A 25915-nucleotide genomic window follows, 5' to 3' on the forward strand; every position below is an offset into this window, starting at 1 on the left:
TTCTTCGGCTTGCAAGCCTCCCCCTTTTTCCTCCAAACATAACGATGGTCATTATGGCGAAACAGTTCTATTTTTGTTTCATCAGACCAGAGGACATTTCTCCAAAAAGTACGATCTTTGTCCCCATGTGCAGTGGCATACCGTAGTCTGGCTTTTTAATGGCGGTTTTGGAGCAGTGGCTTCTTCCTTGCTGAGCGGCCTTTCAGGTTGTGTCGATATGGGACTCGTTTTACTGTGGATATAGATACGTTTGTACCTGTTTCCTCCGGCATCTTCACAAGGTCCTTTGCTGTTGTTCTGGGATTGATTTGCACTTTTCGCACCAAAGTACGTTCATCTCTAGGAGACAGAACACGTCTCCTTTCTGAGTGGTATGACGGCTGCGTAGTCCCATGGTGTTTATACTTGCGTACTATTGTTTGTACAGAGGAACGTGGTACCTTCAGGCGTTTGGAAATCGCTCCCAAGGATAAACCATACTTGTGGAGGTCTACAATTACTTTTCTGGCATCTTGGCTGATTTCTTTTGATTTTCCCATGATGTCAAGCAAAGAGGCACTGAGTTTGAAGGTAGGCCTTGAAACACATCCACAGGTACACCTCCAATTGACTCAAATTATGTCAATTAGCCTATCAGAAGCTTCTAAAGCCATAACATAATTTTCTGGACTTTTCCAAGCTGTTTAAAGCCACAGTCAGTCAACTTAGTGTAATTTTAACTTCTGACCCACTGGAATTGTGATAGTGAATTAATCTGTAAACAATTGTTGGAAAAATGACTTGTGTCATGCACAAAGTAGATGTCCTAACCGACTTGCCAAAACTACAGTTTGTTAACAAGAAATTTGTGGAGTGGTTGAAAAAGGAGTTTTAATGACTCCAACCTAAGTGTATGTAAACTTCCGACTTCAACTGTACGTCCAAAGTGGAACGAGCACCATTGTGTTGCAGAATGAGAGAAATTACAGGAGAGAATCTTTATTATCCCAGTTGGGAAATGTACTTTGCAGAAGGCAGTTAAACATGCATGTAGATGTATGTAAAAGTATTACATTGTACATGTGAGGGAGTGAGTTCCCATACCTACTATCTTGATATGTGTGTCTGGATCTGTTTAACTATACCGGACCACACAAGTCCCCACAACAATAGTAAACAAACAAAAATTGGACCAACTGGGGACATGTTGTTAATCCCCACAAGGTCATATGCTATATTTCTAGGGGGGTTAGGGTTAGAATTAGTGTTAGGATTAGGGTTAGGAGCTAGGGTCAGTTTTAGGGTTAGGAGCTAGGGTCAGTTTTAGGGTTAGGAGCTAGGGTCAGTTTTAGGGTTAAGGTTAGAATTAGTGTTAGAATTAGGGTTAGGAGCTAGGGTCAGTTTTAGGGTTAGGAGCTAGGGTCAGTTTTAGGGTTAGGAGCTAGGGTCAGTTTTAGGGTTAGGAGCTAGGGTTCGTTTTAGGGACCAGGGTTAGGGGCTAGGGTCAGTTTTAGGGTTAGGGGCTAGGGTCAGTTTTAGGGTTAGGGGCTAGGGTCAGTTTTAGGGTTAGGGGCTAGGGTCGGTTTTAGGGTTAGGGGCTAGGGTCAGTTTTAGGGTTAGGGGCTAGGGTTAGTTTTAAGGACCAGAGTTAGTTTTAGGGACCAGGGTTAGGAGCTAGGGTTAGTTTTAGGGTTAAGAGCTAGGGTCCGTTTTAGGGTTAGGAGCTAGGGTCAGTTTTAGGGTTAGGAGCTAGGGTCAGTTTTAGGGTTATAGGGACTAGGGTCAGTTTTAGGGTTAGGAGCTAGGGTTAGTTTTAGGGTTAGGAGCTAGGGTCAGTTTTAGGGTTAGGAGCTAGGGTCAGTTTTAGGGTTAGGAGCTAGGGTCAGTTTTAGGGTTAGGAGCTAGGGTCAGTTTTAGGGACCAGGGTTAGGGGCTAGGGTCAGTTTTAGAGTTAGGAGCTAGGGTCAGTTTTAGGGACCAGGGTTAGGGTCTAGGGTCAGTTTTAAGGACCAGGGTTAGTTTTAGGGACCCGGATTAGGGGCTAGTGTCAGTTTTAGGGTTAATAGCTAGGGTCAGTTTTAGGGTTAGGGACTAGGGTCAGTTTTAGGGTTAGGCGCTAGGTTAGTTTTAGGGTTAGGGGCTAGGGTCAGTTTTAGGGTTAGGGGCTAGGGTTAGTTTTAAGGACCAGAGTTAGTTTTAGGGACCAGGGTTAGGAGCTAGGGTTAGTTTTAGGGTTAAGAGCTAGGGTCCATTTTAGGGTTAGGAGCTAGGGTCAGTTTTAGGGTTAGGAGCTAGGGTCAGTTTTAGGGTTAGGAGCTAGGGTCAGTTTTAGGGTTATAGGGACTAGGGTCAGTTTTAGGGTTAGGAGCTAGGGTTAGTTTTAGGGTTAGGAGCTAGGGTCAGTTTTAGGGTTAGGAGCTAGGGTCAGTTTTAGGGTTAGGAGCTAGGGTCAGTTTTAGGGTTAGGAGCTAGGGTCAGTTTTAGGGTTATAGGGACTAGGGTCAGTTTTAGGGTTAGGAGCTAGGGTTAGTTTTAGGGTTAGGAGCTAGGGTCAGTTTTAGGGTTAGGAGCTAGGGTCAGTTTTAGGGTTAGGAGCTAGGGTCAGTTTTAGGGACCAGGGTTAGGGGCTAGGGTCAGTTTTAGAGTTAGGGGCTAGGGACAGTTTTAGAGTTAGGGGCTAGGGACAGTTTTAGGGACCAGGGTTAGGGGCTAGGGTTAGTTTTAAGGACCAGGGTTAGTTTTAGGGACCCGGGTTAGGGGCTAGTGTCAGTTTTAGGGTTAAGAGCTAGGGTCAGTTTTAGGGGTAGGGACTAGGGTCAGTTTTAGGGTTAGGCGCTAGGGTTAGTTTTAGGGTTAGGGGCTAGGGTCAGTTTTAGGGTTATAGGGGCTAGGGTCAGTTTTAGGGTTATAGGGGCTAGGGTCAGTTTTAGAGTTAGGCGCTAGGGTTAGTTTTAGGGTTAGGGGCTAGGGTCCGTTTTAGGGTTAGGGGCTAGGGTCAGTTTTGGGTAAGGTGTAGGGGTAAGGTGGAGGGGTTAGGGGCTAGGGTTAGGTGTAGGGGTTAGGGGCTAGGGTTAGGTGTAGGGGTTAGGTGTAGGGGTTAGGTGTAGGGGTTAGGTGTAGGGGTTAGGTGCTAGGGTTAGAGGCAAGAGTGATTTGGGGGTTAAAGTTAGGGTAAGGGGCTAGGGTCAGTTTTAGGGTTATAGGGGCTAGGGTCAGTTTTAGAGTTAGGGGCTAGGGACAGTTTTAGGGACCAGGGTTAGGGGCTAGGGTTAGTTTTAAGGACCAGGGTTAGGGGCTAGGGTCAGTTTTAGGGTTAGGCGCTAGGGTCAGTTTTAGGGTTAGGGGCTAGGGTCAGTTTTAGGGTTAGGAGCTAGGGTTAGTTTTAGGGTTAGGTGTTAGGGTTAGTTTTAGGGACCAGGGTTAGGGGCTAGGGTTAGGAGCTAGGGTCAGTTTTAGGGTTAGGAGCTAGGGTCAGTTTTAGGGTTAGGAGCTAGGGTCAGTTTTAGGGTTAGGGGCTAGGGTTAGTTTCAGGGTTAGAAGCTAGGGTCAGTTTTAGGGACCAGGGTTAGGGGCTAGGGTCAGTTTTGGGGTTAGGAGCTAGGGTTAGTTTTAGGGTTAGGAGCTAGGGTCAGTTTTAGTGGCTAGGTTTAGGGGTTAGGGTCAGTTTTAGGGTTAGGAGCTAGGGTCAGTTTTAGGGGCTAGGGTGAGGGACTAGGGTTATGGGCTAGGGTCAGTTTTAGGGGCTAGGGTCAGTTTTAGGGGCTAGGGTTAGGGACTATGGATATGGGCTAGGAGCTAAGGTTAGTTTTAGGGGCTAGGGTCAGTTTTAGGGGCTAGGGTTAGTTTTAGGGGCTATGGTTAGGTGTTGGGGTTAGGGGCTAGGAGATAGGGTTAGGTGTAGGGGCTAGGGTTAGGGGTTAGAGTTAGGTGTAGGGGTTAGGGTTAGGTGTAGGGGTTAGGTGTAGGGGTTAGGTGTAGGGGTTAGGTGTAGGGGTTAGGTGCTAGGGTTAGAGGCAAGAGTGATTTGGGGGTTAAAGTTAGGGTAAGGGGCTAGGGTCAGTTTTAGGGTTATAGGGGCTAGGGACAGTTTTAGGGACCAGGGTTAGGGGCTAGGGTTAGTTTTAAGGACCAGGGTTAGGGTCAGTTTTAGGGTTAGGCGCTAGGGTCAGTTTTAGGGTTAGGGGCTAGGGTCAGTTTTAGGGTTAGGAGCTAGGGTCAGTTTTAGGGTTAGGAGCTAGGGTCAGTTTTAGGGTTAGGGGCTAGGGTTAGTTTTAGGGTTAGAAGCTAGGGTCAGTTTTAGGGACCAGGGTTAGGGGCTAGGGTCAGTTTTAGGGTTAGGAGCTAGGGTTAGTTTTAGGGTTAGGAGCTAGGGTCAGTTTTAGGGACCAGGGTTAGGGGCTAGGGTCAGTTTTAGTGGCTAGGGTTAGGGGCTAGGGTCAGTTTTAGGGTTAGAAGCTAGGGTCAGTTTTAGGGGCTAGGGTGAGGGACTAGGGTTATGGGCTAGGGTCAGTTTTAGGGGCTAGGGTTAGTTTTAGGGGCTAGGGTTAGGGACTATGGATATGGGCTAGGAGCTAGGGTTAGTTTTAGGGGCTAGGGTCAGTTTTAGGGGCTAGGGTTAGTTTTAGGAGCTAGGGTTAGGTGTAGGGGCTAAGGTTAGGGGTTAGCGTTAGGTGTAGGGGTTAGGTGTAGGGGTTACTTGTAGGGGTTAGGGGCTAGGGTTACGTGTAGGGGTTAGGGTTAGAGGCAAGAGTGATTTGGGGGTTAAAGTTAGGGTAAAGACTGTGTGAGTGTAGTCTACCTCCTATCTTGACAGTGAAGTCCTGCGCCACCATGCAGTTCCTAGCGGCCAGGTCTCTGTGGACAAACTTCTTGGCGTTGAGGTAGGCCATGCCGTCTGCTATCTCTGCTGTCATCTGGACCATCTCCCTCAGCGTGGGGGGCGGGCTCCCAGTGGGGTTATTCTGACAAGACATGTATTAATACTAGGGCTATTCTGCAACAGGCCACAAGGGGCGCATAGATAACAACAATTACTAGTCAGAAATAGATGTTTTGTGGGGTATTTGTGATATAGTTCAATATGAGAAGGGATAGAGGAGAGGGACACAGGGTGGATAGAGGAGAGGGATACAGGGTGGATAGAGGAGAGGGACACAGGGTGGATAGAGGAGAGGGATACAGGGTGGATAGAGGAGAGGGATACAGGATGAGGGACACAGGGTGGATAGAGGAGAGGGACACAGGGTGGATAGAGGAGAGGGATACAGGGTGGATAGAGGAGAGGGACACAGGGTGGATAGAGGAGAGGGATACAGGGTGGATAGAGGAGAGGGATACAGGATGAGGGACACAGGGTGGATAGAGGAGAGGGACACAGGGTGGATAGAGGAGAGGGATACAGGGTGGATAGAGGAGAGGGATACAGGGTGGATAGAGGAGAGGGATACAGGGAGGATAGAGGAGAGGGATACAGGGTGGATAGAGGAGAGGGATACAGGATGAGGGATACAGGGTGGCTAGAGGAGAGGGATACAAGGTGGATAGAGGAGAGGGATACAGGGTGGATAGAGGAGAGGGATACAGGTTGGATAGAGGAGAGGGATACAGGTTGGATAGAGGAGAGGGATACAGGGTTGATAGAGGAGAGGGATACAGGGTGGATAGAGGAGAGGGATACAGGGTGAGGGATACAGGGTGGATAGAGGAGAGGGATACAGGGTGAGGGATACAGGGTGGATAGAGGAGAGGGATACAGGTTGGATAGAGGAGAGGGATACAGGTTGGATAGAGGAGAGGGATACAGGTTTGATAGAGGAGAGGGATACAGGTTGGATAGAGGAGAGGGATACAGGTTGGATAGAGGAGAGGGATACAGGGTGGATAGAGGAGAGGGATACAGGGTGGATAGAAGAGAGGGATACAGGGTGGATAGAGGAGAGGGATACAGGGTGGATAGAGGAGAGGGATACAGGGTTGATAGAGGAGAGGGATACAGGGTGGATAGAGGAGAGGGATACAGGGTGAGGGATACAGGGTGGATAGAGGAGAGGGATACAGGGTGAGGGATACAGGGTGGATAGAGGAGAGGGATACAGGTTGGATAGAGGAGAGGGATACAGGTTTGATAGAGGAGAGGGATACAGGTTGGATAGAGGAGAGGGATACAGGTTGGATAGAGGAGAGGGATACAGGGTAGAAAGAGGAGAGGGATACAGGATGGACAGAGGAGAGGGATACAGGGTGGACAGAGGAGAGGGATACAGGGTGGACAGAGGAGAGGGATACAGGGTGAGGGATACAGGTTGGACAGAGGAGAGGGACACAGGGTGGACAGAGGAGAGGGATACAGGGTGAGGGATACAGGTTGGATAGAGGAGAGGGATACAGGTTGGATAGAGGAGAGGGATACAGGTTGGATAGAGGAGAGGGATACAGGGTGCACAGAGGAGAGGGATACAGGGTGAGGGATACAGGGTCGATAGAGGAGAGGGATACAGGGTGGATAGAGGAGAGGGATACAGAAGGGACAGAGGAGAGGGATACAGGGTGGAGATGGATACACGGTGGAAAGGGATACAGGGTGGAGATGGATACAGGGTGGAGATGGATACAGGGTGGAGATGGATACAGGGTGGAGATGGATACAGGGTGGAGATGGATACAGGGTGGAGATGGATACAGGGTGGAGATGGATACAGGGTGGAGATGGATGCAGGGTGGAGATGAATGCAGGGTGGAGATGGATACAGGGTGGAGAGGGATACAGGGTGGAAAGGGATACAGGAGGGATAGAGGAGAGCGATGCAGTGGAAGGCAGCTCTACCACTAGACTAGCCCTCAGGACAGGGATCCCAATAATATGTGTGTGTGTGTGTGTGTGTGTACCTCAGAGTCGGGGCGGAGGCAGCGCAGGTAGCTCTTCAGGTCGCCATGGGTCATCAGCTCCATGACAACTAGAGTGGGCTGGCCCTTAGAGACCACACCCATCAGACGCACCTGAGAAGGAAACATTTTGTTTCTTGCACCTCGGTAGCTACTTTAAACAAAGATGTCTTGTGATCATCATGGTATGTGGTGTCACCTTCTATAGACTGTAGGTCTTACACTGTAGCACCAAGTAAAGCCCTTCATGATGGAGGCCTTATTGAGGAACTCCCTTATCTATCCTAGCCCTCTCTCTCTCTCTCCCACCACTCTCACACCATCCTCTCTCTCTCTATATCTCGCCATCCTCTCCCCCCCCCTCTCTCGCAATCCTCTCTCTCGCAATCCTCTCTCTCTCTCTCGCAATCCCCTCTCTCTCTCTCTCGCAATCCCCTCTCTCTCTCTCGCAATCCCCTCTCTCTCTCTCGCAATCCCCTCTCTCTCTCTCGCAATCCCCTCTCTCTCTCTCTCGCAATCCTCTCTCTCTCGCAATCCTCTCTCTCTCTCTCGCAATCCTCTCTCTCTCTCTCTCGCAATCCTCTCTCTCTCTCTCTCGCAATCCTCTCTCTCTCTCTCGCAATCCTCTCTCTCTCTCTCGTAATCCTCTCTCTCTCTCTCGTAATCCTCTCTCTCGCAATCCTCTCGCAATCCTCTCGCAATCCTCTCGCAATCCTCTCGCTCTCTCGCAATCCTCTCGCTCTCTCGCAATCCTCTCTCTCTCTCGCAATCCTCTCTCTCTCGCAATCCTCTCTCTCTCGCAATCCTCTCTCTCTCGCAATCCTCTCTCTCTCTCGCAATCCTCTCTCTCTCTCGCAATCCTCTCTCTCTCTCTCTCTCGCAATCCTCTCTCTCTCTCTCGCAATCCTCTCTCTCTCTCTCTCTCTCGCAATCCTCCCCTCTCTCTCTCTCTCGCAATCCTCTCTCTCTCTCTCAATCTTCTCTCTCTCTCTCTCGCAATCCTCTCTCTCTCTCTCTCGCAATCCTCTCTCTCTCTCTCTCGCAATCCTCTCTCTCTCTCTCTCGCAATCCTCTCTCTCTCTCTCTCTCTCTCTCTCTCGCAATCCTCTATCCCGCTCTCCTCTCCCTTGCACACTCCTCTCTTGCTATCCTTTCTCTTTTGCTCTCTCTCACTATCCTCTCTCTTCATCCATCCATCTCTCTTACCACATGGTGACAGGTGAAGCCCTTCATGACGGAGGCCTCGTTGAGGAACTCTATCCTCTCTCTCAGACTGGCCGACTCGTTGACCGTCTTCACCGCCACATGCGTCTCCGGCTCTCCCTTCACGATGTCCTTGGCGATGCCCTCGTAGACCATGCCGAACGAGCCCTGACCCAGCTCTCGTAGGATGTTAATCTTATCCCTGCCCACCTCCCAGTCATCTGGCTCGTACACTGGAGAGAACACACACAGTAAACTCCTGGGGCCGTACGTACATTTTCTTACAGAATTCTGGTGTACGTGGAGACTCTAGGATTTGCGTGTGCAACAAATGATTGGGATTTATCAAACTGTCGCACGTAAACATCCACATATTTTCATTTACGAATCAGAGTCATACTACATTTGTACGGTCGTGAACGAGCTCTACAACCACGACTGGAAAATGCCCTCGATTCACTTAATTTTTAATTTTTTTTAATGATATTTGAAGGAAACCAGATCAAAGTATGAAATCAGATCAAAGCAAAAGCCATTTTGTAGAAGCAAAACGGCTGTTGCTTTTACATTGATCAAGTTTGATCATAAAGATACTGGCCCCCTCCCCTGTGTGAAATAACATCACCTTAACTCTCATTTTAATACAGAAATGGTAACTCGATATTCTCTTATCTAATTTAACTAAGTACCACCTTGTTACCAACATCGAAAAAGGCGTGTTTGCAGAGGGGAGTTGTTTACATAGCTAGATTGCCAAAATGTTACTGTCGGGTGTTAGCAAATATGAACAGTTTCCCCTTTCATATGTGTCTGGAGTTAGCTAGTTACTGGCTAGCTAGGTCTTCATCTGTGTCTGGTGTTAGCTAGTTACTGGCTAGCTAGGTCTTCATCTGTCTGGTGTTAGCTAGTTACTGGCTAGCTAGGTCTTCATCTGTGTCTGGTGTTAGCTAGTTACTGGCTAGCTAGGTCTTCATCTGTGTCTGGTGTTAGCTAGTTACTGGCTAGCTAGGTCTTCATCTGTGTCTGGTGTTAGCTAGTTACTGGCTAGCTAGGTCTTCATCTGTGTCTGGTGTTAGCTAGTTACTGGCTAGCTAGGTCTTCATCTGTGTCTGGTGTTAGCTAGTTACTGGCTAGCTAGGTCTTCATCTGTGTCTGGTGTTAGCTAGTTACTGGCTAGCTAGGTCTTCAGCCAGCATGGAACAAGAGGGTCTTTCAAAACTCAGACGCAGTTATCAAGTCAACACATAAGTCAGTGCTGTGGTGAACCGCATCATGCTAAATGGGAGATGGATAAAAAAAAAGTATATAGTGCTTTTGGAAAGTATTCAGACCTTCACTTTTTCCACATTTTGTTACGTTACAGCCTTATTCTAAAATTGCTTAAATTGTTTTTCTCGCCATCAATCTACACACAATACCCCATAATGATTAAAAAAACTGAAATATAACATTTACATAAGTATTCAGACCCTTTACTCAGTACTTTGTTGAAGCACCTTTGGCAGCAATTACGGCATCAAGTCTTCTTGGGTATGACAATACATGCTTGGCACACCTGTATTTGGGGAGTTTCTCCCATTCATCTCTGCAGAACCTCTCAAGCTCTGTCAGGTAGGATGGGGAGCGTTGCTGCACAGCTATTTTCAGGTCTCTCCAGAGCTGTTCGATCAAGTTCAAGTCCGGGCTCTGGCTGGGCCACTCCAGGACATTCAGAGACTTGTCCCAAAGCCACTCCTGCGCTGTCTTGGCTGTGCGATTAAAGGTCGTTGTCCTGTTGGAATGTGAACCTTTGTCCCAGTCTGAGGTCCTGAGAGCTCTGGAGCAGGTTTTCATCAAGGATCACTGTACTTTGCTTTTTTCCCCTCGAACCTGACCATTCTCCCAGTCCCTGGAGGGATGGTGCCAGGTTTCCTCCAGATGTGACGTTTGGCATTCAGGCCAAAGAGTTCAAATCTTGGTTTCATCAGACCAGAGAATCTTGTTTCTCATGGTCTGAGAGTCTTTAGCTGCCTTCTGGGCTGTCAGGTGCCTTTTACTGAGGAGTGGCTACCTTCTGGCCACTCAACCATAAAGGCCTGATTGGTGGAGTGCTGCAGAGATGGTTGTCCTTCTGGAAGGTTCTCCCATCTCCACAGAAGAACTCTGGAGCTCTGTCAGAGTGACGATTAGGTTCTTGGTCACCTCCCTGATTGCTCAGTTTGTACAGGCAGCCAGCTCTAGGAAGAGTCTTGGTGGTTCCAAACTACAAACCTGTATTCACTTTGTCATTAAAGGGTATTGTCAAATCAAATCAAAATGTATTTGTCACGTGCGCTGAATACACTGTAAGTGTAGACCTTACAGTGAAATGCTTACTTACAGGCTCTAACCAATAGTGCAAAAAAGGTATTAGGTGAACAATAGGTAAGTAAAGAAATGAAACAACAGTAAAAAGACAGGCTATATACAGTAGCAAGGCTATATATAGTAGAGAGGCTATATACAGTAGCGAACCTATAAAAGTAGCGAGGCTACATACAGACACCGGTTAGTCAGGCTGATTGAGGTAGTATGTACATGAATGTATAGTTAAAGTGACTATGCATATATGATAAACAGAGAGTAGCAGCAGTGTAAAAGGAGGGGTTGGGGTGGGGGGGGCACACAATGCAAATAGTCCGGGTAGCCATTTGATTACCTGTTCAGGAGTCTTATGGCTTGGGGGTAAAAACTGTTGAGAAGCATTTGTGTCCTAGACTTGGCACAACGGTACCGCTTGCCATGTGGTAGTAGAGAGAACAGTCTATGACTGGGGTGGCTGGGGTCTTTGCATTTTTTGGGGGCCTTCCTCTGACACCGCCTAGTGTAGAGGTCCTGGATGGCAGGCAGCTTAGCCGCAGTGATGTATTGGGCCATACGCACTACCCTCTGTAGTGCCTTGCGGTCAGAGGCCGAGCAGTTGCCGTACCAGGCAGTGATACAACCAGTCAGGATGCTGTTGCAGCTGTAGAACTTTTTGAGGATCTCAGGACCCATGCCAAATCCTTTTAGGTTCCTGAGGGGGAATAGGCTTTGTTGTGCCCTCTTCACGACTGTCTTGGTGTGTTTGGACCATTCTAGTTTGTTGTTGATGTGGACACCAAGAAACTTGAAGCTCTCAACCTGCTCCACTACAGCCCCGTCGATGAGAATGGGAGCGTGCTTGGTCCTCCTTTTCCTGTAGTCCACAATCATCTCCTTAGTCTTGGTTACATTGAGGGATACGTTGTTATTCTGGCACCACCCGGCAGGGTCTCTGACTTCCTCCCTACAGGCTGTCTTGTCGTTGTCGGTGATCAGGCCTACCACTGTTGTGTCATCTGCAAACTTAATGATGGTGTTGGAGTCATGCCTGGCCATGCAGTCGTAGGTGAAAAGGGAGTACAGGAGGGGACTGAGCACGCACCCCTGGGGAGCTCCAGTGTTGAGGATCAACCTGGCAGATGTGTTGCTGCCTACCCTCACCACCTGGGGGTGGCCCGTCAGGATGTCCAGGATCCAGTTGCAGAGGTAGGTGTTTAGTCCCAGGATCCTTAGCTTAGTGATGAGCTTTGAGGGTACTATTGTATTGAACGCTGAGCTGTAGTCAATGAATAGCATTCTCACGTAAGTGTTCCTTTTCTCCATGTGGGAAGGGCAGTGTGGAGTGCAATAGAGATTGCATCATCTGTGGATCTGTTTGGGCAGTATGCAAATTGGAGTGGGTCATGGGTTTCTCGGATAATGATGCTGATGTAAGCCATTACCAACCTTTCAAAGCACTTCATGGCTACAGACGTGAGTGCTACGGGTCTGTAGTCATTTAGGCAGGTTGCCTTTCCGTTCTTGGGCACAGGGATTATGGTGGTCTGCCTGAAACATGTTGGCATTACAGACTCAGTCAGGGACATGTTGAAAATGTCAGTGAAGACACCTGCCAGTTAGTCAGCACATGCCAGGAGCACACGTCCTGATAATCTGTCTGGCTCCGCAGCCTTGTGTATGTTGACCTGTTTAAAGGTCTTACTCATGTCGGCTACGGAAAGCGTGATCACACGCCTGGAACAGCTGATGCTCTCATGCATGCCTCAGTGTTGCTTGACTCTAAGCGAGCATAGAAGTGATTTAGCCCGTCTGGTAGGCTTGTGTCACTGGGCAGCTCGCAGCTGTGCTTCCCTTTGTAGTCTGTAATAGTTTGCAAGCCCTGCCACATCCGACGAGCATCGGAGCCGGTGTAGTATGATTCAATCTTAGCCCTGTATTGACGCTTTGCCTGTTTGATGGTTTGTCACAGGGCATAGCAGGATTTATTGTAAGCTTCCGGGTTAGTCCCGCACCTTGAAAGTGTCACCTCTACCCTTTAGCTCAGTGAAAATGTTGCCTGTAATCCATGGCTTCTGGTTGGGGTATGTACGTACAGTCACTGTGGGGACGACGTCCTCGATGCACTTATTGATAAAGCCAGTGACTGATGTGGTGTACTCCTCAATGCCATCGGAGGAATCCCGGAACATATTCTAGTCTGTGATAGCAAAACAGTCCTGTAGTTTAGCATCTGCTTCATCTGACCACTTTTTTCACTGGTGCGTCCTGCTTTAATTTTTGCTTCTAAGCAAGAATCAGGAGAGAGTTGTGGTCGGATTTACCAAATGGAGGGTGAGGGAGAGCTTTGTACACATCTCTGTGTGTGGAGTACAGGTGATCTAGAATTGTTTTCCCTCTGGTTGCACATTTAACATGTTGATGAAAATTTGGTAGAACTGATTTAAGTTTCCCTGCATTAAAGTCTCCGGCCACTAGGAGCACCGCCTCTGGGTGAGTGGTTTCCTGTTTGCTTATTTCCTTATACAGCTGAGTGAATGCGGTCTAGGTGCCAGCATCTGTCTGTGGTGGTAAATAAACAGCCACGAAAAGTATAGCTGAAAACTCTCTAGGCAAGTAGTGTGGCCTGCAATTTATCACTCTATTTATCACTATTCTCTACTTCAGGCGAGCAAAATCTTCCTTCCTTAGATTTCGTGCACCAGCTGTTGTTTACAAATATGCACAGACCACCCCCTCGTCTGTGCTGTTCTATCCTGCCGGTGCAGCTGCCGGTGCAGCGTGCATCCCGCTAGCTGAATATCCATGTCGTCATTCAGCCACGATTCGGTGAAACATAGGATATTACAGTTTTTGATGTCCCGTTGGTAGGATATTCGTGGTCGTACCTCGTCTAGTTTATTGTCCAATGATTGCACGTTGGCGAGTAGTATTGACGGTAAAGGCAGCTTTCCCACTCGCCTTCTCTGGGTCCTTACGAGGCATCCGGCTCTTTGTCCTCTGTACCTGTGTCGCTTCCTCTTGCAAATAACGTGGATGTCGGCCCTGCCAGGTGTTTGGAGGATGTCTTGTGCATCTTGTTTGTTGAAGAAATAAATCTTCTAATCCGAGGTGAGTGATCTCTGTCCTGATATCCAGAAGCTCTTTGTGTAATCCGAGGTGAGTGATCGCTGTCCTGATATCCAGAAGCTCTTTGTGTAATCCGAGGTGAGTGATCGCTGTCCTGATATCCAGAAGCTCTTTGTCTAATCCGAGGTGAGTGATCTCTGTCCTGATATCCAGAAGCTCTTTGTCTAATCCGAGGTGAGTGGTCGCTGTCCTGATATCCAGAAGCTCTTTGTCTAATCCGAGGTGAGTGATCTCTGTCCTGATATCCAGAAGCTCTTTGTCTAATCCGAGGTGAGTGGTCGCTGTCCTGATATCCAGAAACTCTTTGTCTAATCCGAGGTGAGTGATCTCTGTCCTGATATGCAGAAGCTCTTTGTCTAATCCGAGGTGAGTGATCGCTGTCCTGATATCCAGAAGCTCTTTGTCTAATCCGAGGTGAGTGATCGCTGTCCTGATATCCAGAAGCTCTTTGTCTAATCCGAGGTGAGTGATCGCTGTCCTGATATCCAGAAGCTCTTTGTCTAATCTGAGGTGAGTGATCTCTGTCCTGATATCCAGAAGCTCTTTGTCTAATCCGAGGTGAGTGATCTCTGTCCTGATATCCAGAAGCTCTTTGTCTAATCCGAGGTGAGTGGTCGCTGTCCTGATATCCAGAAGCTCTTTGTCAAATCCGAGGTGAGTGATCTCTGTCCTGATATCCAGAAGCTCTTTGTCTAATCCGAGGTGAGTGATCTCTGTCCTGATATCCAGAAGCTCTTTGTCTAATCCGAGGTGAGTGATCTCTGTCCTGATATCCAGAAGCTCTTTGTCTAATCCGAGGTGAGTGATCTCTGTCCTGATATCCAGAAGCTCTTTGTCTAATCCGAGGTGAGTGATCTCTGTCCTGATATTCAGAAGCAATTTTTTTGCCGTAAGATACGGTTGCAGAAACATTATGTACAAAATAAAAACTACAAATAACACGAAAACCCCCCCACATAGCAGCACAATTGGTTGGACGCCCGTAAAACTGCTGCCATTTCTTCCGGCGCCATTTTCAGTTTAAGTGTAGATGGATGAGGAAAATGTTTTACTAAATACATTTTTAGAACAAGGCTGTAATGTAATAAAATGTGGAAAAGCGGAAGGGGTCTGAATACTTTCTGAATGCACTGTATATCACTGATGCAATTTCAATGTTCAGTTGCTTTTGTGTTTCACCAAATTTGCTTGAGATGATTTCACGGCAACACTGCTCCCTGCATCCAAGTTTCATGACATAGTGTTTTCAAAGAGCTGTCAATCAAGGCGAGCTCATGAATATAAGCTCCCCGCCCACTCAGCCTGTCTTTTCAAACTTCCTGGTAGTTAGCCACGAGAGGAAAACTCCTGTTCAGAAAGTTACAAAAAAATTAAAAAAATGCATGCCGCCTATAGCGAGTGCCAAACACCGGCCGCGCATTCTGCAAGACGGATGATCTATTGAAAAAAATGTCAAAGTAAATGCTGCCGACAGCCCACATTTCTATGCAAAATGGCAAATGTTCAATATTTTGTTTATCAATTACATGATTGTGTTTCTATCTCCTACCTTGGTATAGGTTCAGATTAAATACGCTATTATGTCACACTCCTATCGCACAGCAATACTGTAGCCTACCCATACCGTCATAGGCTACCGGTTTATTTACTTATGAGCACGATTGGCTATTGAATGAGCGACAGAAAAATGGTAGCCTAATATATGTTGTGTAGCAGAATAAACCAGTCATGTCAGAAACGGACAGACATGCTCTGCAATATGATTATGATTCAGGCCCATATAATAAAAAGTGAATAAAAAGTGAGTTATTATAATAAACAAACACCTTCATTTCCTCCAAAAATAACAATATTAGCTTGCAATACAGTTGCTCAACCACTAGAAGTTGGGCGTATGCACGGTCTGAGATGTACATGGGAGGTAAGCAAACTCTCCCGTCAAGATCAACATTTGATAAATACCAACCTTTGGTGGGAAAAACAGGTCGCACGTCAGGCTTACTTCTATTGCAGGTATGCACTTTAGATAAACGAGGCCCCTTGACGCTATGATCCACAAACAATCTAGTATTGTACTTCTCTAATTCTCATAGCCAGCTAGTATGTGTCAGTGATTGTCTACTTACATGGAATACAAGTTTCAACATCAAAATACAGTCAGGAGATACAGGCTGAGAATATAGAAATCAGTTTATAATGTGTCCTTACTGTCAGCAGCACTGAGGTACTCTGGGTTAGAAGAGGTGTAGAGGGGTCCAGAGGGGCCCTGGGTTTGCCTTGGTGGGAAAAACAAGGAGGTAGAGTTTAGCGTTAAGGCATGAGGAGGTGTGGTACAGGGCATTTGGACAGTATTCAGACCCCTTCATTTTTTCCACATTGCTACGTTACAGCATTATCTTTTTTTAAATCATAAAAAAAAAAGTATTCTCAATCTACACACAATACCCCATAATGACAAAGCAAAAACAGTTTTTTCCCCCAGATGTACAACCCCCCCACAGAAAAATCCCATTTACATAAGTATTCAGACCCTTTGCTCAGTACTTTGTTGAAGCACCTTTGGCAGCGATTACAGCCTAGAGTCTTCTTGGGTATGACGCAACAAGCTTGGCACATCTGTATTTGGGGAGTTTCTCCCATTCTTCTCTGCAGATCCTCTCAAGTTCTGTCAGGTAGGATGGGGAGCGTCACTGCACAGCTATTTTCAGGTCTTTCCAGAGATGATTGATCGGATTCAAGTCCGAGCTCTGTCTGGGCCACTCAAGGACATTCAGAGACTTGTCCTGAAGCCACTCCTGCGTTGTCTTGGTTGTGTGCTTAGGGTCGTTGTCCTGTTGGATTCTGGTGAACCTTTGCCCAGTCTGAGGTCCTGAGAGCTCTGGAGCAGGTTTTCATCAAGGATCACTCTGTACTTTCCTCCTTTCATCTTTCCCTCGATCCTGATTAGTCTCCCAGTCCCTGCCGCTGAAATTACACCCCCCCCTTCACCGTAGGGATGGTATTGGCCAGGTGATGAGCGGTGCCTGGTTTCCTCCAGACATAACGATTGGCATTCAGGCCAAAGATTTCAATATTGGTTTCATCAGACAAGACAATCTTGTTTCTCATGGTCTGAGAGTCCTTCAGGTGCCTTTTGACAAACTCCAAGCGGGCTGTCATGTGCCTTTTTAACTGAGGAGTGGCTTCTGTCTGGCCACTCTACCATAAAGGATTGGTGGAGTGCTGCAGAGATGATTGTCCTTCTGGAAGGTTCTCCACAGAGGAACTCTAGAGCTCTGTCAGAGTGACCATCGGGCTTTTGGTCATCTCCATGACTAAGGCCCTTCTCCCGATTGTTCAGTTTGGCCGGGCAGCCGGCTCTACGAAGAGTCTTGGTGGTTCCAAACTTCTTCCATCTAAGAATGATGGAGGCCACTGTGTTCTTCGGTACCTTCAATGCTGCATACATTTTTTGCTACCCTTCCCCAGATCTGTGCATCGACACAATCCTCTCGGAACCCTACGGACAATTCCTTTGACCTCATGGCTTGGTTTTTGCTCTGACATGCACTGTCAACTGTGGGACCTTATATAGACAGGTGTGTGCCTTTCTAAATCATGTCCAATCAATTGAATTTACCACAGGTGGATTCCAATCAAGTTGTAGAAACATTTCAAGGATGATCAGTAGAAACAGGATGCACCTGAGCTCAATTTCGAGTCTCATAGCGAAGGGTCTGAATACTTGTGTCCATTGATGAGGATTATTACAAAAAAATAAATGTTAGAATAAGGCTGTAAAATAACAAAACGTGAATAAAGTGAAGGGGTCTGAATACTTTCCGACTGCACTGTGTTTGGCCAATATATAGCACGTCTAAGGGCTGTTCTTACGCACGATGCCACGCGGCATGCCTGGACACAGCCCGTAGCCGTGGTATGTTGTCCATATAACACAAATCCCGAGGTGCCTTATTGCTATTATAAACTGGTTACCAAAGTAATTAGAAAATTAAACAAATGTTTTATCAAACGCGTGGTATATGGTCTGATATACCATGGTCTGATATACCACGGCTTTCAGCCAATGAGCATTCAGGGCTCGAACCACCCAGTTTATAATTAATAATATATCATGATTATATAACAAGAAACAACACAGAGAGATACCAAATCAATACCATAATAATCCTAAAGTTAATCCAGGTGTCAGAAGTTGCAGAGTGTACACACTAGGAGTAACATTATCATAATAACAGAGAGCGACCAATGACGAGCCTCGCTGGAAACACACCTGATTAAACCAAATCAAAGTCTTCATTTATAATCACCTTTTAAACTGTAATTATGAACGCTAGGACTATTTTTTAAATTGAATATAGAATGTTTGTTTTTTTCTCGCAACGTATTGTCTGACTGTAAAAGTAAATCATAATAAAGTAAGTACAATTTAGCCTGGCCATGAAACAATATACAAATCTAGACCACTAGTAGTGGAGCCAGTTGTCTTAGTGCTGGGCTGGAACAAAAGCCTATAATTACTGCTGGTGTATCAGGAGAGAAGCTGTGTGTAACACTCCTTGGTGAACAGCTGAGGCTACACAGCTTCTTTCATACACAGTTGGGTTGGCTGAAGACAGACAGATTGTGGAGAAGCTGTGTGTAACACTCCTTGGTGAACAGCTGAGGCTACACACCAGCTTCTTTCATACACAGTTGGGTTGGCTGAAGACAGACAGATTGTGGAGAAGCCAGAAGACTTACTTCTTCCTGAACATGACGAATCCTCCCGCTGCCACCAGTATCAGTAGAACTATGAAGATGACTGGACCAATGATAATCAATAGGTTGGATGGGTCCACCCCTAAAAGAAAACACATTGCCATGGAGTTTACGGCCAGGCTACTGCTAACGTAAAAAAAAAGCTCTATATTCAAATGATATTGGATTGATTTCACGGATTGGTCGAGCGGTCTGTGGCGTGTGCCTCTTACGGAGGTCCTGTACGTAGAAGTGTGTGGGGTCGGTCCAGGAGCCGTTTCCTGCCAGCGACGTGGCTCGGATCCTCACAGTGTAGTTCCCAGGGTGCACCACTCTCAGCCTGCAGCCCTCCGACTGCTGGTACATCTTCCTGGACACACAGTGGTGCAACTCCTAGAACGAACACACACACACACACACAAGATGTTTAATTAATTTATATATATTTTTTTAGGAGGAGAGTAGTTGGAGGGGGGAGAGAAGGGTTGAATAAGCCCATTATATAGAAATGAAATGTGAACGAATGAAAGTAGGAAACACAATATTACACTAGGAACACATCGAGCTAATAGAGTAGGCAGTCTAAGCCAATCAGATATGTGTTTTTAAAATCACTGCATTAACAGCCAACAATAATAAAAAAGAATAAAAAAAACTGATTTGAGAAAAACATGTTTGTTTGACCACCACTGGAGTTGATGTTTTGAACATCAGTAATATCAGCTGTACCCAGTGTGATGTTGCCATGGTAACTAAAACAGAGTGCTGATGCAACATGGCTATTGTTACATTAACGGTCCTATTTTAGAAATGAGAGCAGAGAGATAGATGTGTGTTCAACGTATCTGAATTATACTAAGTGAGACTGCGGGCACAGCATAAGTCCAGTATTTTAAGTGTGTGTTTGTTTTCATGCCTGTGCGTGTTTTCATGCCTGTGCGTGTTTTCATGCCTGTGCGTGTTTTCATGCCTGTGCGTGTTTGTCTGCTCACCTCTGTGTCTCCCAGTCTCTTGTAGTTGACTTCGTACAGGATGATCATTCCATTGGGAGCTTTAGGCTCCAGCCATTTGATTTGAACAGAGTACTCAGACACATCATAGCTGATGGGGCCCACGATGTCATCTGCTTTGTCTGTTGGCAGGATACACAAGGTTTAAAAATGGCCTCTGTTGACAGCACACAAAAGGTTTTAAGATGTCCTCTGTTGACAGGATACAAAAGGTTTTAAGATGGCCTCTTTGGCTGTTAGCAGGATACACAAGGTTTAAAAATGGCCTCTGCTGACAGGATACACAAGGTTTAAAAATGGCCTCTGCTGACAGGATACACAAGGTTTAAAAATGGCCTCTGCTGACAGGATACACAAGGTTTAAAAATGGCCTCTGCTGACAGCACACAAAAGGTTTTAAGATGGCCTCTGTTGACAGCACACAAAAGGTTTTAAGATGGCCTCTGCTGACAGGATACACAAGGTTTAAAAATGGCCTCTGCTGACAGGATACACAAGGTTTAAAAATGGCCTCTGTTGACAGGATACACAAGGTTTAAAAATGGCCTCTTTGGCTGTTAGCAGGATACACAAGTGTTAAAATGGCCTCTTTACTCTATCCCAATACCACAAACCTCAACATCTCAGGTCTATAAATACTATGTAAAAGTAGACAAAAAATTATGATATGCACTTGTTAAACTGCTTTTTTACTTCTGACATTGTTTTCTTAAGTGGTTGGTGTGCGGTGTAGACTGTGTGCAAGTGTAGTGTACTTAAGCAATAAGGCCCGAGGAGGTGTGGTATATGGCTGTCAGCCAATCAGCATTCAGGGCTCAAACCATAATAATGGCCAATATACCACAGCTAAGGGCTGTTCTTAAAGGAATACTTTGGGATTTTGGCAATGAGGCCCTTTATCTACTTCTCCAGAGTTAGATGAACTTGTGGATACCATTGTTATGGCTCTGTGCCAATGCTAACTAGCATTAGCGCAATGACTGGAAGTCTATGCTAGCAGATACCCATAGACCTCCAGTCATTGCGCTAACGCTAGTTAGCAATTGCGCTCACTAGCGAATGCAGAGACATACAAATGGTTTCCACGAGTTCATCTGACTCCGGGGAAGTAAATAAAAGGTCTCATTGCCAAAATCCTGAAGTCTCCCTTTAAGGCATCAACATCCCTAGGTTCAGCTGGTGCCTAGCTGAGTGTGCTCGCATACTCCCTTAAAAGATCTTTGCTTGAAAAACTATAGCAATAGTACTGTTTGTCCATCTTGAGATGCCGTAGCCCATATACACTGCATCGAAATAGTCAAAAATTAACCTAAGCTAACTCAAGATAACTGTCATTCATTTCAAGGAGAGCATAGTCGTGCAATTCTACATCTAACTAAGATGATTGGTGCAGTATTTCTCAAGTTCAAACATGTGAATGAAAACAATTTGTCTCTCGTAAAACAACAACAAAGGAAGAAGAAGAAGAATCCCAACATCAGCTTGCCTTGAGACATGTGTTTTTGTTGCAGGAACAGCTGAAAATCCCTTGCTGAACACCAAAACATATTAAAATGTGGTCAAAATATATGCACAAATGTTCCAAACTGTTTCGGATTATAAGCACACGGAAGCCTTTACGCATGAAGCTGAGGGCCTGGATACAGCCTATAGCTGCGGTATATTAGCCATAAACCACAAGTCCCCGAGGTATAAACTGGTTACCAACATTTTTTGCGTCATACCCGTGGTATATTGTCTGATATACACACACACGACTGAAATGCTGTTTCAGCCAATCAGCAGCCAGGAATCAAACTACCAGGTTTATAATGGTGTGTAGATAGCCTCACCCTCAGGCATGGTGCGAGCTGAGACGAAGGCTGCCATACTGCAGCGTGAGGGGTTTGTGGGGTGGTTGCAGGCCAACACATCGATCTGGTACGAGGTGAAGTGTCGGAGGCCGGAGATGACCGTGGACTCCTTGGAGAACACAGTCAGCTGGATCTTAGTGCTCTCCGCACCATCCTCATCATCGTCTGGGCCGCTGGTGGAGTAACCTTTCGGCAGGGTGGGGGGCTTTGTCACGAACGAAGGCTGCGTCTCATTAGCTACACCCATAGCTGAGCGGCGCTGTCTGGTTGATCTGGGGGATAATCAATCAATCAAATTCTATTGATTTAGTGTTAACCGTTTACAAGACACTGTTAAGGTTACTGCTATTGAGCAGAGTGCTGACGAGACTTCATGCAGGCAACCTCTGAATGTTTACCACTAGGGGGAGCACTGGGGCTTTGATTAGAATTGAAGGGCATCCAATTCTGATCTTTTCGCAACTAATTGGTCTTCTGACCAATCAGATCAGATATGTTGCCACTAATTGGTCTTCTGACCAATCAGATCAGATATTTTGCCAATAATTGGGCAAAAGATAAGAATTGTGCTGCCTGTGTAAATGCAGCATTAGGTTTTAAATGACAGGATGGAGACAGAGCTGACCTAAAACTCCTATTTGGGGATTTGTGTGTAAATATTATGTGTATAAATACATTGATTAATTGACTGACTGATTGACTGACTGTGTGTTTTGGCTGGCTGGCTGGCTAGCTGGCTGATTGGCTGGCTGGCTGGCTGATTGGCTGGCTGGCTGGCTGATTGGCTGGCTGGCTGGCTGATTGGCTAGCTGGCTGATTGGCTGGCTGACGTAGTTATCATACATACTTGAGCAGGAAGACCTCATTGTGGATGTAGTTCTCAAAGGTCTTGCGGTACTCTGAGTCCTCAGCCTCCTTCTTCAGTTGTTTCTCTGTTTTGGGACAGGCACAACAGCGGCCACCCTGACCCTCATCCTCAGTCTGGTTCCACTTAGCCTCTTCGTCACTGTCGACCTGGGTGGGCACCCGCGAAGGCAGCTTCATACCTAAACAGAGAGAGAGGGAGAGAGAGTTAAAGACAGAGAGAGATAGACACCTGCGATGGCAAATTGATACCTGGACGGAGGGAGGGAGCGCGAGAGAGAGACAGAGTTAGACAGATAGACACCAGCGAAGGCAGCTTCATACCTGGAGGAAGAGGGGGAGGGAGTTTTCCCCTTTAGTTAACACCAGTGATGTGTAGTGGAGTGTATACGTAGGTAACCCACTTATTTTTCAGTGGGCATTGTGATTACTCACTTCTTATTCCCCACTGATGCTGTGTCAAAGTAGTGTAATGGAGGTATACGCCGTATCAATTAATAAGGCTGATGGAACAGATCAGAATGTTTAGCTTAAAATGTCGATAAATATGATTTATTCGGTAGGCCTGCGCATGAATGTTCCAAAATGCAGTTTTGGGCGGGAAACACAGTTCTAACATGAGCATAGCACATGTGAGCAGTTTCATGCCAGAGATGGGAATACCCATTACAAATGTAGGAACGGGGAGATCTAAAGATGCAACAACTATCAAGGGTTGCTCGTATGACTAGGATAATGCCCTTGGCTGCTAGACAATGAAAGAAAAATGAACAGAGGAACGCATATGAGGAAGTCTTCATGAAAAAGAATTGCCTCTACATTTCTATGGTGGGATTTTGTCTATTGGCTACATTGAGGAAAGGTAAGATATGCCTCATAATATGAAGTAAAACGTCCAGGTATCAAACAATTAAGGGAAAAATCTAGATTCTAATGATAGGCCTAACCTTCTCAATTAAATGCCTATACCTACATAATTCCTACCTGGCAGAATGATATCATGATTATTTGCATCAATCCAGTGAGCATTTATTTTGAACTCTTCATGTGCTACAGAAACACTGCAAACCCAATGACCGTGTTAGATGTCTGCACACTTAAAGGGTAACTACAACAAAAATCTACATTTCTTCTATTTTTATCCAGACCTCAAAAGTGGTCCTCCTGATGTGGTTTAAGCATCGTTATAAACTTAGAACATACAATGTTGTTGTTTTAAGAGAGAGCAAAAAAAATAAAACTGAAATAAATTGAAACAAATCTGAAACCTGTGAATTTTAGACTCAATTGACAACCTCATTTGTCGGTTTCAATTGTAGGTTCTACTATTAGCTGACTTGCATAGTAGATCTTGGGTAGGCCTAATATAGGATTTATCATTATAGATCATTCACAGTTTACGTCACTGTTTCTCATAGACTTTTTCACACTTTGCCGGGCGGGCCATATCGATTGTTGCAATATATGTATCTGTGCCATTCACTTTTAAATGGACTGTGTTTACAGCATGTGAGTAGATGACCTTTCTTTTGAGACCAAAGCGAGAAATGCATGTAGCCACCAGTGCACATTTGTTCATATTCTTTGCTAGTTAGTGAATTATTATTAGCCCCGTTATGACTACTTTCTAGTCAACAACGGGGGAGTGGTTGCTTCCTACAACACATGTGTACATTTCTAGCCTTCTTTGAAAAGTGAGTCAGGTAAAGAGATTTGTTTATGTCTTAAAGGGGCAGTGTTGTATTTTGAGACAGGCTTGAATAAGCTAAGTAGCCAATAGGCAGAGGGGAGCATAATGTGTCTGATTCTCTGTAATAACGGTATGGGAATAATAATATGTTTTATTTTGTAAAGTGGTTTCTTGCATCAAACACCACCACATTTTCACCTCCATTTTCAGTGAAGGACAAATGGATAAACAGGTGAATGTCAAGCCTTGCATATTTTCTTCCCAAACTCTCATGGAATGTGGTCCCGTGTGGCTCAGGTGGTAGAGCATTACGCTTGCAACGCCAGGGCTGTGGGTTCGATGCCCACCGTGGACCAATATATAAAAAAGGTATGAATAAGTTATGAATAAGTTATGAAAAGTATGAATAAGTTATGAATAGTATGAATAAGTTATGAATAAGTTATGAATAAGTTATGAATAAGTTATGAAAAGTAGGAATAAGTTATGAAAAAGTTATGAAAAGTATGAATAAGTTATGAAAAGTAGGAATAAGTTATGAATAAGTTATGAATAAGTTATGAATAAGTTATGAATAAGTTATGAATAAGTTATGAATAAGTTATGAATAAGTTATGAATAAGTTATGAATAAGTTATGAAAAGTAGGAATAAGTTATGAATAAGTTATGAATAAGTTATGAAAAGTAGGAATAAGTTAGGAATAAGTTAGGAATAAGTTATGAATAAGTTATGAATAAGTTATGAATAAGTTATGAATAAGTTATGAATAAGTTATGAAAAGTAGGAATAAGTTATGAATAAGTTATGAAAAGTAGGAATAAGTTATGAATAAGTTATGAATAAGTTATGAATAAGTTATGAATAAGTTATGAATAAGTTATGAAAAGTATGAATAAGTTATGAATAAGTTATGAAAATGTATGCACTCACTACTCACTAAGTCCCTCTGGATAAATGACTGATATGTCAAATGTAGACCACATTTGCTCCTACTGTAGGCAAACCGTAACTGAAAGTGGTTACAGCCGCCGTGTTCGCAAGTAAACAACCGCCAGAACTTTCACCATGTTCAAGTTTGCGCTCAGCAGACAGGAAATTTGCTCAGTGCTGAAAAACAAATAGAGGGAACATTGGTCAAGACTCCATCCTGTCAGTAACTGTCCTCAGTGCCTCAGCTGGTTGATATAAAACAACCCTCACATGATCCCCTCCAGACTAGTGTTGTCTAGACTTTCTGGGTGAGTGCATGGGGGGAGTAGAAGATGACGTTGGAGCTTGTCTGTGGGACACAGAGATAGTGGCTGCCACTTGTTAGTGCAAGGCCAAATCAGGTAAAGAACTATTCCAACCACCTCTGAATCACAGTCCCTCACACACACACACACCAACATTTCTGTCAGTAGTCCAACAGAATAGAATAATAAGTTGGGAAATATATTTGTATTATATCGTATTTTGTAAAAGCTCCCTTGTGAAATATACCTTGGTCTCAATTGGAACTCCATGTTATACATTATATATAAATAGGGCTGTGAATTGCCAGTGACCTCACGATACGATACTATCACCATACTTAGGTGGCGAGAGGACATTGCGATTCGCACGATTCTATATGTATTGCGATTCGATCCAGCCATTTGGCAGAGTTGATAAGGAGCAATCCAAGTATTATGGGTGTTTCTGCAGGCGGTCTTCAGCACAGGATTTCTCTCTACGCGGATGATGTCTTTGCTCTATCATATCCAACCCTGTTATACCCACCCACGTGGGTATAACCAATGAGGAGTTGGCCCGTGGGTACCTGCTTCTATAAACCAATGAGGAGATGGGAGAGGCAGGACTTGCAGCGAGATCTACGTCAGAAATAGAAAGGAGTTCTGTTTTAGCCCTTGGCAACGCAGACGCTCGTTGATGCGAGCGAGCAGTGTGGGTGCAATAATTGAATAACATGGATTTCTAAATGTATTTTGCATCGCTCACGCATGCAACACGAGCGGTGTGGTCAGGGTATAAGACACATTCACGCAGATGAGCAGGGACCCTGGGCATCTTCCTTTCAGTGTTTTTCAGAGTCAGTAGAAAGGCCTCTTTAGTGTCCTAAGTTTTCATAACTGTGACCTTAATTGCCTACTGTCTGTAAGCTGTTAGTTTCTTAACGACCGTTCCACAGGTGCATGTTGATTAATTGTTTATCGTTAATTGAACAAGCATGGGAAACAGTGTTTAAACCCTTTACAATAAAGA

General features: G+C 45.4%; 1 protein-coding gene across 2 annotated transcripts in view; it reads right to left on the reverse strand.

Annotated features, from left to right (window-relative positions):
• LOC139387473 (insulin receptor-like) overlaps positions 1-25915 on the reverse strand; it is a 153239-nt gene that overhangs the window by 7805 nt on the left and 119519 nt on the right. For both annotated transcript variants that reach the window (XM_071133707.1, XM_071133708.1), the window contains 9 exons: positions 21963-22161; positions 21095-21387; positions 19245-19384; positions 18486-18645; positions 18256-18355; positions 15721-15788; positions 8068-8297; positions 6865-6975; positions 4778-4940 (listed from right to left, as the gene is read on the reverse strand). In XM_071133707.1, coding sequence (XP_070989808.1) covers positions 4778-4940; positions 6865-6975; positions 8068-8297; positions 15721-15788; positions 18256-18355; positions 18486-18645; positions 19245-19384; positions 21095-21387; positions 21963-22161 — 1464 coding nt within the window. The remainder of the gene's footprint in view (positions 1-4777; positions 4941-6864; positions 6976-8067; positions 8298-15720; positions 15789-18255; positions 18356-18485; positions 18646-19244; positions 19385-21094; positions 21388-21962; positions 22162-25915) is intronic.

The sequence above is a fragment of the Oncorhynchus clarkii genome, chromosome 28 (assembly GCF_045791955.1).
Source record: "Oncorhynchus clarkii lewisi isolate Uvic-CL-2024 chromosome 28, UVic_Ocla_1.0, whole genome shotgun sequence".
In the NCBI taxonomy this organism is placed as follows: Eukaryota; Metazoa; Chordata; class Actinopteri; order Salmoniformes; family Salmonidae; genus Oncorhynchus; species Oncorhynchus clarkii.